General features: G+C 46.7%; 1 protein-coding gene across 5 annotated transcripts; it reads left to right on the forward strand.

Moving 5' to 3' along the window:
* Window positions 1–1,004: 1,004 nt before the first annotated feature.
* LOC115208611 (cAMP-dependent protein kinase type I-alpha regulatory subunit) lies at window positions 1,005–13,615 on the forward strand. Of its 5 annotated transcripts, none has more exons than XM_029776822.1 (12): window positions 1,005–1,124; window positions 2,667–2,860; window positions 5,750–5,959; window positions 6,255–6,346; window positions 6,461–6,522; window positions 6,681–6,727; window positions 7,495–7,653; window positions 7,966–8,026; window positions 9,522–9,643; window positions 11,977–11,994; window positions 12,107–12,188; window positions 12,383–13,615. In XM_029776822.1, the coding sequence occupies exons 2-12, from the start codon at window positions 2,687–2,689 to the stop codon at window positions 12,553–12,555; spliced, it is 1,200 nt and encodes a 399-aa protein (XP_029632682.1). In that variant the 5' UTR covers window positions 1,005–1,124; window positions 2,667–2,686; the 3' UTR covers window positions 12,556–13,615. The 5 variants fall into 5 exon arrangements, with proteins under 5 accessions (XP_029632682.1, XP_029632696.1, XP_029632705.1 ...); XM_029776836.1 differs by having other exon boundaries at window positions 1,005–1,117; window positions 5,750–5,917; XM_029776814.1 differs by having other exon boundaries at window positions 1,006–1,117.
* Window positions 13,616–13,625: the final 10 nt, after the last annotated feature.

Here is a 13,625-nt window from a genome sequence, read left to right on the forward strand (position 1 = left end):
TTAATATAACACTGTGCCAGGGGATGGTCTGGTTAATATAACACTGTGCCATGCCAGGGGATGGTCTGGTTAATATAGCACTGTGTCATGCCAGGGGATGGTCTGGTTAATATAGCACTGTGCCAGGGGATGGTCTGGTTAATATAACACTGTGCCATGCCAGGGGATGGTCTGGTTAATATAGCACTGTGCCATGCCAGGGGATGGTCTGGTTAATATAGCACTGTGCCATGCCAGGGGATGGTCTGGTTAATATAGCACTGTGCCATATCAGGGGATGGTCTGTGTGGAAGATGAGGTTGCTGATGTTCCTATTTTTATAATAGTCAGCAAGAAGTGTCTCTTGGTTTTCAATAAGGAGATTCATTTTGTGCTCTTTTCTTGTCTTATCATTCTTTACATACAGAGGTTACTGTATTTTAATTACCTCTGAACAGCAGGAGGCAGCTTCTAAGGCCTCTCCATTTGTAGTAGTTTGACTGAATAAGACTTTTCCTCAACAGTACACCTGTAGTAGTTTGACTGAGACTTTCTCTCAACAGTACACCTGTAGTAGTTTGACTGAATAAGACTTTTCCTCAACAGTAAACCTGTAGTAGTTTGACTGAATAAGACTTTTCCTCAACAGTACACCTGTAGTAGTTTAACTGAGACTTTCTCTCAACAGTACACCTGTAGTAGTTTGATTGAACAAGGAACATGTTGACACCTGTTTTCTGGTTTAAATCTATCACAAATGTTGTAAATATTTAGTGAGCATATTGTTTGGAGATCAGACACACTAGATTATTTATGAAAGCATGCATGAAGAAATCATATTTACTCAGTTTGTTCTGATACCGAATACGTTTTTTATCTATTGAGATTACAGCAAGAATTCTACCTATAATGGTAAGCCTATGCAAAGAGACAAGTCTATTTGGATATTCTTGCTGCCCCTGCAAAAAAAGGCCTTGCCCTTTAAGGTAGTTAAGGTTACGTATATACCAGAACGAGGCAGTGATTGGTCCAAACCTGATTCCGGTAGGGCAGCCGTCCAACTAAGGACCGAGGGGGAAAAACAGGGACGAAGAACTGTCAGTTTCCGAAATAAAGACAGCATTATCAATCTGGTTTGGTAAACGGTTTGTCTTAATTTTGTTCTAAATAATCGCGATGTATGTGTTGGAGCGCTGCATGTATGAGGATATTGCTTTTTTTATAACCTGTATGTATCTCGCCGTCTTCCCGTTTGTTATGATAACGCAAGTTGGCTAACGTTACTAGCAAGACAGCTAGGTTTCCAAGATGGCTGTTTTTACCTCTGCGGGCCTTTTAGCTAACGTTAATCGTTTCAGGATTTCTCAGAATATTAATCCCCTGTGCTTTCCAAACAGTTATTAAAAATTAAATGCATTATTACTGAATATTAAGCAAGGGTCCGCTGCGAGCTACAGACGAATGGTTGCCTGCACTCGAAAGACACAGCTAACTACCATTAGCTAGCTAGCATTTCACTTGGGTGTTTATTGTGACAGTAGTTTTGTCGTACGGTGCAAGTTACTAAGTAGTTAGGTAGCTTGCCAACACTCCAGTTGACATTATATATGTAGCTAGTTGCCTCTGTGTTTGTTTGCCCTTGTATGTGATCAATTTAATTTTCATAATTGAGTCCCAAATTGATTAATTTATGGGGATTATGGACATTTCTACTTGGAGAGAGAGATCTTCATATATTGTCAACGTTTAACTCTCATTTTCAGTATACAGTAGGGTACACACACACACACCATAAATCAGGTTATGAAAAATTCCGTCGCACCCTGGTGTCACATGCCTGTCTGCTGCTGTCATGGTTTTGTAGCGTTCTCCCTCTAACTACGGTTAGCTATATAGGGAGAGTTGGCGAATGTGGCGATCTAGACTGGTTCTGGTTGCCACATAATGCATTGCAATGTCCGTTGAATGCTAGTGAGAGTTTAGTCCGTTGGTTCAGCGGTGTGGTCTACTGCTATCCTGACATTTTGAGTTGGGATGATACAATGGAGCTTTGTGTCAAATCTTTGTCTCTCCCCCCTTTCTCTTTCTCTCTGTGGAAAAATAAATACATTTGGGTTGTATTTACAATGGTGTTTGTTCTTCACTGGTTGCCCTTTTCTTGTGGCAACAGGTCACAAATCTTGCTACTGTGGTATTTCACCCAATAGATATGGGAGTTGATCCACCCTCTCTCCCCCACCCCCCTCGCTCTCCCCCCTCTCTTACTCTCTCTCAAAACGCCCACCCTTGCTCTAAACCAATAAGGTTTTGTCCTCTCTCTCCACTTTTCACATCCTTGTTAAGTTTCTCTCCCTCCCTCCCTCCCTCCCTCCCTCCCTCCCTCCCTCCCTCCCTCCCTCACTCTGTTTATCATTATGCTCTCTTTTTTTTCTCTACACCCTCATGTTCTCTTCTCACTGTCCTCTGTTTCTACTTCTCTCTATAAAACACTACCCCCTCTCTCCTGCTACACAGGCTTTTCTGTTTCTCTCTCTTTCTGTTTATAAAACACTACCCCCTCTCTCCTGCTACACCGGCTTTTCTGTTTCTCTCTTTCTGTTTATAAAACACTACCCCCTCTCTCCTGCTACACCTGTCTCCCTGTGCATGTGTTTTCTCTGTGTTTATCTGTCTGTCTGTGTCCCCAGGTCAATAGGTTGTGAGTGTGATGGCGTCGGGCAGTACGAGCAGTGAGGAGGAGAGGAGTCTGAGGGAGTGTGAGCTGTATGTGCAGAAACATAACATCCAACAGCTGCTGAAGGACTGCATCGTACAGCTATGTACCTCCCGGCCAGACAGACCCATGGCCTTCCTCAGAGAGTACTTCGAGAGGCTGGAGAAGGTGAGTCTGGGTGGGCAGGGTCCTGTGTGTATGTGTGTGCTGATATTTGTAAACAAAGGCAAGTATCCATCTCAGTGGACAGAAAAGTCCAATCCTACTCTGCTCTAATGGTATACAGTAATAAAACTCTATTATATTCTGTGTTCCCCACTAGAAGGGTATACAGTAATAGAGCTCTATTCTACTCTCTGTGTTCCCGCTAGAAGGGTATACAGTAATAGAGCTCTATTCTACTGTGTTCCCCACTAGAAGGGTATACAGTAATAGAGCTCTATTCTACTGTGTTCCCCACTAGAAGGGTATACAGTAATAGAGCTCTATTCTACTGTGTTCCCCACTAGAAGGGTAAACAGTAATAGAGCTCTATTCTACTGTGTGTTCCCCACTAGAAGGGTATACAATAATAGAGCTCTATTCTACTCTGTGTTCCCCACTAGAAGGGTATACAATAATAGAGCTCTATTCTACTCTGTGTTCCCCACTAGAAGGGTATACAGTAATAGAGCTCTATTCTACTCTCTGTGTTCCCCACTAGAAGGGTATACAGTAACAGAGCTCTATTCTACTGTGTTCCCCACTAAGAAGGTAAATACTGCTATATTCTATACTGTTCTACAACTACAGTGTATTCAGACCCCTTGACTGTTTCCACATTTTGTTACGTTACAGCCTTATTCTAATATGGATTAATTATCAATCTACACACAATACTCCTTAATGGCATCACAATACCCCGTAATGGCATCACAATACCCCGTAATGAAAAGGCAAAAACAGGTTTTTCGAGAAAAAAAATTGTTGCAAATGTATAAAAAACAGAAATACCTTATTTACATAAGTATTCAGACTCTTTGCTATGAGACTTGAAATTGAGCTCAGGTGCATCCTGTTTCTGTTGATTATCCTTGAGATGTTTCTACAACTTGATTGGAGAAAATGTAGTAAAATTAAATTGATTGGACATGATTTGGAAAGGCACACACCTTTCTATATAAGTCCCACAGTTGACAGTGCATGTCAGAGCAAAAACCAAGCCATGAGGTTGAAGGAATTGTCCATAGAGCTCGAAGACAGGATTGTGTTGAGGCACAAAGGGTACCAAAACATTTATGCAGCATTGAAGGTCCCCAAGAACACAGTGGCCTCCATCATTATTAAATGGAAGAAGTTTGGAACCACCAAGACTCTTCCTAGAGATGGCCGCCTGGCCAAAATGAGCAATCGGGAGAGAAGGGCCTTGTTCACTCTAACAAAGCTCTAGAGTTCTTCTGTGGAGATGGGAGAAGCTTCCAGAAGGACAACCTTCACTGCAGCACTCCACCAATTAGGCCTTTATGGTAGAGTGGCCAGATGGAAGCCACTCCTCAGTAAAAGGCACATGACATCCCGCTTGGAGTTTGCCAAAAGGCACCTAAAGGCCTGTCAGACCTTGAGAAACAAGATTCTCTGGTCTGATGAAACCAAGATTGAACTCTTTGGCCTGAATGCCAAGTGTCACGTCTGGAGGAAACCTGGCACCATCCCTACGGTGAAGCATGGTGGTGGCAGCATCATGCTGTGGGGATGTTTTTCAGCTGCTGTGACTGGGAGACTAGTCAGGATCGAGGGGAAAGCTGAACGGAGCAAAGTACGGAGATCCTTGATGGAAACCTGCTCCAGAGCGCTCAGGACCTCAGACTGAGGCGAAGGTTCACCTTCCAACAGGACAACAACACTAAGCACACAGCCAAGACAACACAGGGGTGGATTCAGGACAAGTCTCTGAATGTCCTTGAGTGGCCCAGCCAGAGCCCGGACTAGACCCTGATTTAACATCTTTGGAGAGACCTGAAAATAGCTGTGCAGCGACGCTCCTCATCCAACCTGACAGAGATTGAGAGGATCTGCAGAGAGTCAGGGGGTCTGAATACTTTCTGAATGCACTGTATCAGGGCTCTACACTGACCTGTTTTACAAGGAGCACGTGTGCGCCTAAGTTGGAAAAATGTCGGAGCACAATGAAACATTGGAGGTAATAAGAGTCCTAGAATCCTTCATTTTTGTAGGTGCGCAGGTGCTCCTAAATAAGGGAGGGAGAGATGCTGCTCTTGCTTTTCACAAAAGTGGAGCTTTACGTCTGTAGCTTGTTGGCCAATCACAAGTCATCAAAGCGCCAATAGACTATGGTCATGGAGCCTCGCTCTGTGTGGGGCAAAACTTAGGAGATATTTACTCAACGGAAGATTGAATTAAAAGTTAAAGGAGAAAGATGGGCTACAACGACCCAGAGCCAACAGGCAGGCTGCTACTTCATATTCTGAATGGAGTTGTTGTTTGTAAATGTAGGATGAGAAAGCGCACGCAGCCTCAGTTAGCCTAGCTAGCTGAACTAGCTTCTCCCGGGTTTGATGCAGTCAAGACAGGTACTACATAATCCTAGGTTATTTATCATCAACTATCTATGGCAGCTATTGGTCTACTATAGCTCAAGTCAGCCTGGTTTTTATGCTGTCTCTTGTCTCTCCCTCCCTCCCCCTGCTAGAGCGACACCTCTCCCTCCCCCTGCTAGAGCGACACCTCTCCCTCCCCCTGCTAGAGCGACACCTCTCCCTCCCCCTGCTAGAGCGACACCTCTCCCTCCCACCCCCTGCTAGAGCGACACCCCTCCCTCCCTCCCCCTGCTAGAGCGACACCCCTCCCTCCCTCCCCCTGCTAGAGCGACACCCCTCCCTCCCTCCCCCTGCTGACCAGGTCTATAGGGAACGTGTCTAGTTGTTTTCGGGTCCATTCAGTACGGACCTCTGTATTAGTATCTATGTATATCGGGTCTGGGTGGGTAAGCCCCAGGTCCATTCTGGACTGTGAAGATCTCTGTTCTATTCTACTATAACTGCCCCCCCCCCCCACCAGGAGGAGGCTAAGCAGAACCAACAGCAGCAGAAGTCCAACTCTCGCTCTGACTCCCGCGAGGATGAGGTGTCTCCTCCCATGAATCCCGTGGTGAAGGGGCGGCGGCGGCGCGGTGCCATCAGCGCCGAGGTCTACACAGAGGAAGACGCCGCCTCCTATGTCAGAAAGGTCAGGGGGGGTCAGCCCTCAGCCAATCACGCATCGCTACAGGTGCACCTGACCCTACAGTTATTACTACCAACTTCTTCTAGGCTACTTCCTGATCATCCACCCTTTTCCACAAGTGTCCCCTTGCACATTACCCATCATGCATTTAAAAGCATAGGATTGGGTTAAGCATTGGTTTTACCATGGTGAAGTCCATGCAGATAAAGTGTGGGAGTGTACACTTCAGGAGAAGGGTGGAGAATCGGGCCTCGGCCACTACTTCAATCTTATCAATATAATCTAACGATTGAAGGCAGTTTGCTTGTGATCAATGAAGCTGTACCTTCTGCCTCTGCAGGTTATTCCTAAAGACTACAAAACGATGGCCGCCCTGGCTAAAGCCATTGAGAAGAACGTGCTGTTTGCCCACCTGGACGACAACGAGAGAAGGTACAGCTGTTCACGGATTGTGTGTTAAACAATAGTGTACTACTGGTGCTGTGAAATGAAAGAATGATGTAACGGTGATCCAGTCATTGTGTCCACCACCTCCACTCTTCACAGTGACATCTTTGACGCCATGTTTTCTGTTACCTACATCGCCGGGGAGACGGTCATTCAGCAAGGTACGCCATTTTACCTTTTTACTTTGACATGAAGTCATGGAAGTTTTTAATGGCCACGTGGCCTGTCCAGGAAAATCTCCTGGCTGTAGTTTCAACATGACTACATGACCATCATTACTGCTGGATCAGAATGTCTAACAGCGGTTGTTTCCCACTAGGTGACGAGGGAGATAACTTCTACGTCATTGACCAGGGAGAGATGGATGTACGTCCCTGTTTTCTGTCTGCACGCTAGGTCAACTGTTGTGTACAGTAGGGAAGACGGACTACCTGTCTATAGTGGTAGATAGGTAGTCTGTACACATATCTATGGTCTATAGTGGTAGATAGGTAGTCTGTACACAACATCTCTATGGTCTATAGTGGTAGATAGGTAGTCTGTACACAACATATCTATGGTCTATAGTGGTAGATATGTAGTCTGTACACAACATCTCTATGGTCTATAGTGGTAGATATGTAGTCTGTACACAACATCTCTATGGTCTATAGTGGTAGATATGTACTCTGTACACAACATCTCTATGGTCTATAGTGGTAGATATGTAGTCTGTACACATATCTATGGTCTATAGTGGTAGATAGGTAGTCTGTACACAACATATCTATGGTCTATAGTGGTAGATAGGTAGTCTGTACACAACATATCTATGGTCTATAGTGGTAGATATGTAGTCTGTACACAACATCTCTATGGTCTATAGTGGTAGATATGTACTCTGTACACAACATATCTATGGTCTATAGTGGTAGATAGGTAGTCTGTACACAACATATCTATGGTCTATAGTGGTAGATAGGTAGTCTGTACACAACATACCTATGGTCTATAGTGGTACATCTGTTTGTTAAAAATACATTATATTGTAAGACAAATACTGACAGAAGTTCATACTGTAGGAAAAGCTATTTCCAATGGTGAGGTTGTTGCTCTCTCCCTCTTGCCCCTCGCTCTCTCTCTCTCTCTCACAGGTGTATGTGAACAATGAGTGGGTGACCAATATTGGGGAGGGGGGCAGCTTTGGCGAGCTAGCCCTGATCTATGGGACCCCCAGGGCCGCCACGGTCCGAGCCAAGAGCAACGTGAAACTGTGGGGCATCGACAGAGACAGTTACAGGAGGATACTCATGGTGAGGCTGGCTGACTGGCAGAATGGGTTAATTCACCTCTACGTAGATATCATTTCATATACAATGTTATAAGGTGTTATTTTCCCTGCTAACAACATTATTGGGAGACGTTGGTTTGAACATATCGGCTCCATATATTTCCTGTTTACTGAGCTTTCACACGGTGACAGTTTAGCCGTTCAGAGGTCTCTAACAATGGTAGGAATTCCAGATGTCTGGGGCTGAATCTCAACACAGTTAGTACACATTTGGGTGTTATTATGGGACTTAACATGCTCTGTCTCTGTTTCCTTGTCGCTCTGTGTCTTTCAGGGAAGCACTTTGAGAAAGCGTAAGATGTATGAGGAGTTCCTCAGCAAGGTGTCCATTTTAGGTGAGGAGTCACACATTCTACACATGACGACTTCGACCAACAAGCTGTTCAAAGAGTCAGAACAGTCTAACGACATGCTACCTACCTATTTGGTGTAGGTGGCCATGTATGGAATCGAGTCGCTACAAACAAACCCAGCCTGCGATCTTTCCTGTCATTCCCCCTCTGCTGTGTTGTTGAGTGGTGCCACCCTGTGGCCAGTGTGTGTATCAACATCTGCCAGGCTGACTTTAGTGTGTGTGTGTGTCTGTGGTCCTCTACAGAGTCTCTGGACAAGTGGGAGAGGCTGACTTTAGTGTCTGTCTGTGGTCCTCTACAGAGTCTCTGGACAAGTGGGAGAGGCTGACTTTAGTGTGTGTCTGTGGTCTTCTACAGAGTCTCTGGACAAGTGGAAGAGGCTGACTTTAGTGTGTGTCTGTGGTCCTCTACAGAGTCTCTGGACAAGTGGGAGAGGCTGACTTTAGTGTGTGTCTGTGGTCTTCTACAGAGTCTCTGGACAAGTGGAAGAGGCTGACTTTAGTGTGTGTCTGTGGTCCTCTACAGAGTCTCTGGACAAGTGGGAGAGGCTGACTTTAGTGTGTGTCTGTGGTCCTCTACAGAGTCTCTGGACAAGTGGGAGAGGCTGACTTTAGTGTGTGTCTGTGGTCTTCTACAGAGTCTCTGGACAAGTGGGAGAGGCTGACTTTAGTGTCTGTCTGTGGTCCTCTACAGAGTCTCTGGACAAGTGGGAGAGGGTGACTTTAGTGTGTGTGTGTCTGTGGTCCTCTACAGAGTCTCTGGACAAGTGGAAGAGGCTGACTTTAGTGTGTGTCTGTGGTCCTCTACAGAGTCTCTGGACAAGTGGGAGAGGCTGACTTTAGTGTGTGTCTGTGGTCCTCTACAGAGTCTCTGGACAAGTGGAAGAGGCTGACTTTAGTGTGTGTCTGTGGTCCTCTACAGAGTCTCTGGACAAGTGGGAGAGGCTGACTTTAGTGTGTCTGTGGTCCTCTACAGAGTCTCTGGACAAGTGGGAGAGGCTGACTTTAGTGTGTGTCTGTGGTCCTCTACAGAGTCTCTGGACAAGTGGGAGAGGCTGACTTTAGTGTGTGTCTGTGGTCCTCTACAGAGTCTCTGGACAAGTGGAAGAGGCTGACTTTAGTGTGTGTCTGTGGTCCTCTACAGAGTCTCTGGACAAGTGGGAGAGGCTGACTTTAGTGTGTGTCTGTGGTCCTCTACAGAGTCTCTGGACAAGTGGGAGAGGCTGACTTTAGTGTGTGTCTGTGGTCCTCTACAGAGTCTCTGGACAAGTGGAAGAGGCTGACTTTAGTGTGTGTCTGTGGTCCTCTACAGAGTCTCTGGACAAGTGGGAGAGGCTGACTTTAGTGTGTCTGTGGTCCTCTACAGAGTCTCTGGACAAGTGGGAGAGGCTGACTTTAGTGTGTGTCTGTGGTCCTCTACAGAGTCTCTGGACAAGTGGGAGAGGCTGACTTTAGTGTGTGTCTGTGGTCCTCTACAGAGTCTCTGGACAAGTGGGAGAGGCTGACGGTAGCTGATGCTCTGGAGACCGTTCAGTTTGAGGACGGACAGGAGATCGTGGTTCAGGGTGAACCTGGAGATGAGTTCTTCATCATCCTGGAGGTAGGATTATCTCTGCAATATGCTGTCTGTCTTTTTGGATTTTATTTAACCTTTATTTAACTAGACAAGTCAGTTAAGAACAAATTCTTATTTACAATGACAGACTACCCCGGCCGAACCCAGGACAACGCTGGGCCAATTGTGCTCCGCCCTATGGGACTCCCAATCACGGCCGGTTGTGATACAGCCTGGAATGGAACCAGGGTCTGTAGTGACTCCTCTAGCACTGAGATGCAGGGTCTTAGACCGCTGTGATACAGCCTGGAATGGAACCAGGGTCTGTAGTGACTCCTCTAGCACTGAGATGCAGGGTCTTAGACCGCTGTGATACAGCCTGGAATGGAACCAGGGTCTGTAGTGACTCCTCTAGCACTGAGATGCAGGGCCTTAGACCGCTGTGATACAGCCTGGAATCGAACCAGGGTCTGTAGTGACGCCTCTAGCACTGAGATGCAGAGCCTCAGACCGCTGTGATACAGCCTGGAATCGAACCAGGGTCTGTAGTGACTCCTCAGACCGCTGTGATACAGCCTGGAATGGAACCAGGGTCTGTAGTGACTCCTCTAGCACTGAGATGCAGAGCCTCAGACCGCTGTGATACAGCCTGGAATCGAACCAGGGTCTGTAGTGACTCCTCTAGCACTGAGATGCAGGGTCTTAGACCGCTGTGATACAGCCTGGAATGGAACCAGGGTCTGTAGTGACTCCTCTAGCACTGAGATGCAGGGCCTTAGACCGCTGCCGCCCCTCGGAAGCCAGTTAGTTTCCTTGAAAATAGAGGTGTAGGTTTACTTTTCTCTTCCTGTATCGTTAGACCAGAGAAGAAGCACCCTTGAATATCTCATGGGAAATATGTTATGCCAACCTTTTGTTTTATTTCTAAATGCTGTCTTTCAACTTGTAGACTTTTGTTTGCCGTGCTAAGAGCTTGGGAGTTCTCTCTCTCTCTGTCTCTCTCTCTCTCTCTCTGTCTTTCTCTCTCTCTCGTCTCTCTCTCTCTCTCGTCTGTCTCTCTCTCTCTCTCGTCTGTCTCTCTCTCTCTCTCGTCTGTCTCTCTCTCTCTCTCGTCTGTCTCTCTCTCTGTCTCTCTGTCTCTCTGTCTCTCTGTCTCTCTGTCTCTCTGTCTCTCTGTCTCTCTCTCTCTCTGTCTCTCTCTCTCTCTGTCTCTCTCTCTCTCTGTCTCTCTCGCTCTTCGTCTCTCTCGTCTCTCTCGTCTCTCTCGTCTCTCTCTCGTCTCTCTCTCGTCTCTCTCTCGTCTCTCTCTCGTCTCTCTCGTCTCTCTCTCGTCTCTCTCTCGTCTCTCTCTCGGTCTCTCTCTCGGTCTCTCTCGTCTCTCTCTCTCGTCTCTCTCGTCTCTCTCGTCTCTCTCGTCTCTCTCGTCTCTCTCTCGTCTCTCTCTCTCTCTCTCGTCTCTCTCGTCTCTCTCGTCTCTCTCTCGTCTCTCTCTCGTCTCTCTCGTCTCTCTCTCGTCTCTCTCTCGTCTCTCTCGTCTCTCTCTCCTCTCTCTCCTCTCTCGTCTCTCTCTCTCTCTCGTCTCTCTCGTCTCTCTCGTCTCTCTCGTCTCTCTCGTCTCTCTCGTCTCTCTCGTCTCTCTCGTCTCTCTCTCGTCTCTCTCTCTCTCGTCTCTCTCTCGTCTCTCTCTCTCTCGTCTCTCTCTCTCGTCTCTCTCTGTCTCTCTCTCTCGTCTCTTCTCTCTCTCGTCTCTCTCTTCTCGTCTCTCTCTATCTGTCTCTCTCTCTCTCTAGTCTCTCTTCTCTCGTCTCTCTCTCTCTCTTCTCTCTCTCTTCTCTTCTTTCTCTCTCTCGTCTCTCTCTCTCTCGTCTCTCTCTCTCTCGTCTCTTCTCTCCTCGTCTCTCTCTACTCTCGTTCTCCTCTCTCTCGTCTCTCTCTCTCTCCGTCTATCTCTCTCTTCGTTCTCTCTCTCTAGTTCTTCTCTCTTGTCTCTCTCTCTGTCTGTCTCTCTCTCTGTCTCTCTCTCTGTCTCTCTCTCTGTCTCTCTCTCTGTCTCTCTCTCTGTCTCTGCTCTCTCTCTCTGTCTCTCTCTCTGTCTCTCTCTCTCGTCCTCTCTCTCTGTCTCTCTCTCTGTCTCTCTCTCTGTCTCTCGTCTCTCGTCTCTCTCTCTCTCGTCTCTCTCTCTCTCGTCTCTCTCTCTCTCGTGTCTCTCTCTCTCGTCTCTCTCTCTGTCTCTCTCTCTGTCTCTCTCTCTGTCTCTCTCTCTGTCTCTCTCTCTGTCTCGCTCTCTCTGTCTCTTTCTCTCTGTCTCTTTCTCTCTGTCTCTTTCTCTCTGTCTCTTTCTCTCTGTCTCTTTCTCTCTGTCTCTGTCTCTCTCTCAGGGAAACGGCATCAACAAGGTATCACCATCTTTTAACCTCAACTTTGACCTGTGTTGTGCCCTCTCACCCTCACAGGTCTTCTGGGTTATGTGCTTTTTGTTCCTGAGTTTCTCTTCCTGTGTGTGTTCAGGGTTCAGCGGCCGTGCTCCAGAGACGGTCAGAGAATGAAGAGTTTGTGGAGGTGGGCAGACTGGGGCCCTCGGACTATTTTGGTGAGTGGACTGACTGGACTACCTAGCCTGGTCCCAGATCAGTGGTCTCCTTCTATAGCCTGGTCCCAGATCAGTGGTCTCCTACGATAGCCTGGTCCCAGATCAGTTTGTGCTCTTACCAACTCCATTGCGGTCAGTGTGTGGCATGTGACAGGGACTTTTGTAATAGTTGTCCTCTTCTCCGTCTGTCCCAGGTGAGATCGCCCTGTTGATGAACCGTCCCCGTGCTGCGACCGTGGTCTCCCGCGGCCCTCTGAAGTGTGTGAAGCTGGACCGCCCGCGGTTCGAACGCGTTCTGGGACCCTGCTCAGACATCCTGAAGAGGAACATTCAGCAGTACAACAGCTTCGTCTCTCTCTCCGTCTGAGTCCCTCCATTCTTCTATCGCTCTCTCCCTCCACTCCTTCGCCCTCTGGCCCCTCCCCCCTTTACGCCCCCCCCCGGCTCGTCCCTCCTTCCTTAACAACGGGTTCCACCAATGATCTGTTTATTTTCTTCATGTTTCTAACCCTCCACCCGGGGCTCCAGATCACTTGGCTGGGACTTTGTTGTTGTTCTGGTGTTATTGTATTTACTATGAACCCAGATTCATTTGATTTGACACGTATGCAATGAACTCTGTTGGAGGGCACAATATTTCTGTAGTATTTTAATGTCAACTATGAAGACAGGATGAGTTGTCTCTGTAGTGTTCAGACGGTAACAGGTTGGAGAGGGTCTGTTCAGACCCAGGGTTCCAATAGAATTACAATGCGGTTCCATTGGGGTTAGTTTCATTACTGTTCACCCAGTGTTCTCTCTGACACCGGGTCAAAACTAAGACCTAGAGACACCATGAGTCTGTCCTGGTTAGGGTCCAGAAGACCTTGTAATGTGTGGACTAGACACCATGAGTCTGTCCTGGTTAGGGTCCAGAAGACCTTGTAATGTGTGGACTAGAGACACCATGAGTCTGTCCTCGTTAGGGTCCAGAAGACCTTGTAATGTGTGGACTAGAGACACCATGAGTCGGCTTACAGTGGACATCACCCAGGGGCCATGATGTCACAAAGAAATGTTCCTTTGTGACTTGTAAGGAAGAGCGAAGGATTGAATTGGAACCGCAAATGTGTCATGACATTAAGGATATTGTGTCTTGATATTAAGGATATTGTGTCATGACATTAAGGATATTGTGTCTTGATATTAAGGATATTGTGTCATGATATTAAGGATATTGTGTCATGATATTAAGGATATTGTGTCATGATATTAAGGATATTGTGTCATGATATTAAGGATATTGTGTCATGATATTAAGGATATTGTGTCTTGATATTAAGGATATTGTGTCATGATATTAAGGATATTGTGTCATGATATTAAGGATATTGTGTCTTGATATTAAGGATATTGTGTCATGATATTAAGGATATTGTGTCATGACATTAAGGATAT

This window comes from Salmo trutta, chromosome 1, assembly GCF_901001165.1.
Source record: "Salmo trutta chromosome 1, fSalTru1.1, whole genome shotgun sequence".
Taxonomy (NCBI): Eukaryota; Metazoa; Chordata; class Actinopteri; order Salmoniformes; family Salmonidae; genus Salmo; species Salmo trutta.

What these genes read in the sequence shown, in the direction of transcription:
- LOC115208611 (XM_029776822.1), top strand. Translation starts at nt 2,687, where the DNA reads ATGGCGTCGGGCAGTACGAGCAGTGAGGAGGAGAGGAGTCTGAGGGAG. An exon ending in ACTTCGAGAGGCTGGAGAAG is followed by an intron (nt 2,861 to 5,749) that starts GTGAGTCTGGGT and finishes CCCCCCCACCAG; the next exon opens with GAGGAGGCTAAGCAGAACCA. An exon ending in CAGCAAGGTGTCCATTTTAG is followed by an intron (nt 8,027 to 9,521) that starts GTGAGGAGTCAC and finishes GGTCCTCTACAG; the next exon opens with AGTCTCTGGACAAGTGGGAG.